General features: G+C 55.6%; 1 protein-coding gene across 1 annotated transcript; it reads right to left on the reverse strand.

Annotated features, from left to right (window-relative positions):
• Positions 1-142: 142 nt before the first annotated feature.
• LOC106816271 (neuropeptide Y receptor-like) lies at positions 143-1201 on the reverse strand. The gene has a single exon (XM_014820854.1). The coding sequence runs from the start codon at positions 1199-1201 to the stop codon at positions 143-145; it is 1059 nt and encodes a 352-aa protein (XP_014676340.1).
• Between the last annotated feature and the right edge of the window lie 822 nt (positions 1202-2023).

The following is a 2023-nucleotide window of genomic DNA, read 5'->3' on the forward strand; positions in this document are numbered from 1 at the left end:
ACGTACGTACACGTTCCGGTGATGAATGTCCGTGTAGGAACACGTTCCCACTATGAAGGTACGCAAACACACACCGTGATGAAGGTACATGAACTACCGCTATCTCGGCCACCACGTATGAACACCTAGGCTAGGATCGCTGTCATACTGTCGTCTCTCGAGCCGCTGCCGTCGGCGTCTGATGCACAGGACTAAAGCTGTTCACGTGGTAGTGCTGCGGCTGCCGCTGCCTCGTGCAGAGCACAGTCCGGTAACACTGCTGCCGGAACGTCGGCAGCAGGATGAAATACACGAGCGGTCTAGCAGCGGGGATGAAGTAAGCGAGGCAGAGAGACACGCCCGTCAGCCAGTAACTCTCTTGCATGCCGAAGCGAGCTAGCGCCGCAGGTTCATATATCATCAGCAGCTCCATGACGTAATTCGGAAGCCAGAAGAGCGTCGAGATGACGAGGATCGTAGACACGGTGATCGTCATGCGACGTACCTCGAGTCTATCGTCAGCGTCACCGTCACCGCCGCCGCGGGCCGAATACCTCTGTCGGGGCGCTAGCATGAGATGCACGCGTGACGCAGCTATGGAGTTATGCTGTACGTCCGTCTCGCAGGCGGTGTAGTGTCGATATTGCTGCTCGTAGCGACAACCGAGGCAGCAGGACACGCCGACGCAGACGCCAGAGAGCGCCACGGGCACGCAGAAGGCGAGCGCAAACTTGGCGAGGTAGTGCATGCGTGTGATAGCTGTGCCTGGCGCCAGGGTGCACTCCGCGTGTGGCGGCGACGTCAGCCTCGTTATCGAGAACGTATAACAAGCGCCGATAGCGACGACCACCCACAGCCAGACGACCGCAGCGACGTAGTTCCGATGTCGGTCCTTGTTGGGACTCCATAGCGTTAGCAGACGATCCGTGCACATGAACAGCAGCGTGTAGGCGCTCACGTACACAGTGATCGTACGGAAATAGTTGTGCGCCTTACACGTGGCGATGCTGAACGGCCAGCGCGACTGCGCGGTGTAGGCCGTCATCGGTACGCAGTCTAGAGCCTCGAATAGTAGATCACACAGCGCTAGATTGAGCATGAGCGTGTTCATGCTGGTTTTAAGCGGGTGGAGAGCGGTGGTAGCGAGCGTGAGCACGTTGCCTAGGAGACCGAGAGCGGTGACGATGCTGAGGGGCACGGCCGTGATGGCATGGAAGGTCATTGTCACATTGCCGCCGCCGCCGGCGCGCACCGCGCATGCCCGTGCTGAGGGGAGGCGACGACGACACGAGTCTTGAAGTTAGCGTTGCCCGCGCGCGCGACGACGCGTCGGCTTGCAGTTCTCCGTCGCCCCACGTGGTGGTCGGCAGATGTCGCGCATGCGCACAAGAGAGGGTCGCGCGTTCTTAACACTCAACGCGCATCGAGTTTTCCACGTGATGAATCCGCCTTGTAGACAAAGTACGGTCAGATCTGTACAGGTAGACGTACATGCGTGCGCACGCTTTGCTTTTCTCGTTCTCTCTCTCTCTCTTTCCTTCTCTTTCTCTGTCACTCCTTCTCTCTCTCTCCTTCTCTTTCTCTGTCACTCCTTCTCTCTCGTCTTCTCTATCTCGCTCCTGTGCGCTTTCTCGCTTCGAGTTGCATCCGGAGACCTGCAATACAAAATCACGGATGAATTTCTGTCATTTTTACATTAACGTGCTATGCGCGTCCGTTTATTAATTTAGATTCTATAATAGACGCGAAGCGAAGCGAAGTGATTTGGTTGAAAGCTCGAGCTTTTGTCGCGACGTCCATATTAATTTTATCGCAGCACGCGACGAGTTCGTGCGCAGTGGGACTGATGCTGATATATCCACCATCCACTGCTATTGCGTCAGCTGCATTCAATTCAAATGCAGGCGTTAATCTCGCTTAAGGATCATGAACAATACACGCGCGCATACAATAAGAACGGCGGTATCATCGGAAACATACATTGAGAGAAAGAAAGAGAGAAAGAGAGAGAGAGAGAGAGAGAGAGAGAGAGAGAGAGAGAGAG

This window comes from Priapulus caudatus, unplaced genomic scaffold (assembly GCF_000485595.1).
Source record: "Priapulus caudatus unplaced genomic scaffold, Priapulus_caudatus-5.0.1 Scaffold1334, whole genome shotgun sequence".
NCBI classification, from domain to species: Eukaryota; Metazoa; Priapulida; class Priapulimorpha; order Priapulimorphida; family Priapulidae; genus Priapulus; species Priapulus caudatus.

What these genes read in the sequence shown, in the direction of transcription:
- LOC106816271 (XM_014820854.1), bottom strand. Translation starts at nt 1,201, where the DNA reads ATGACCTTCCATGCCATCACGGCCGTGCCCCTCAGCATCGTCACCGCT.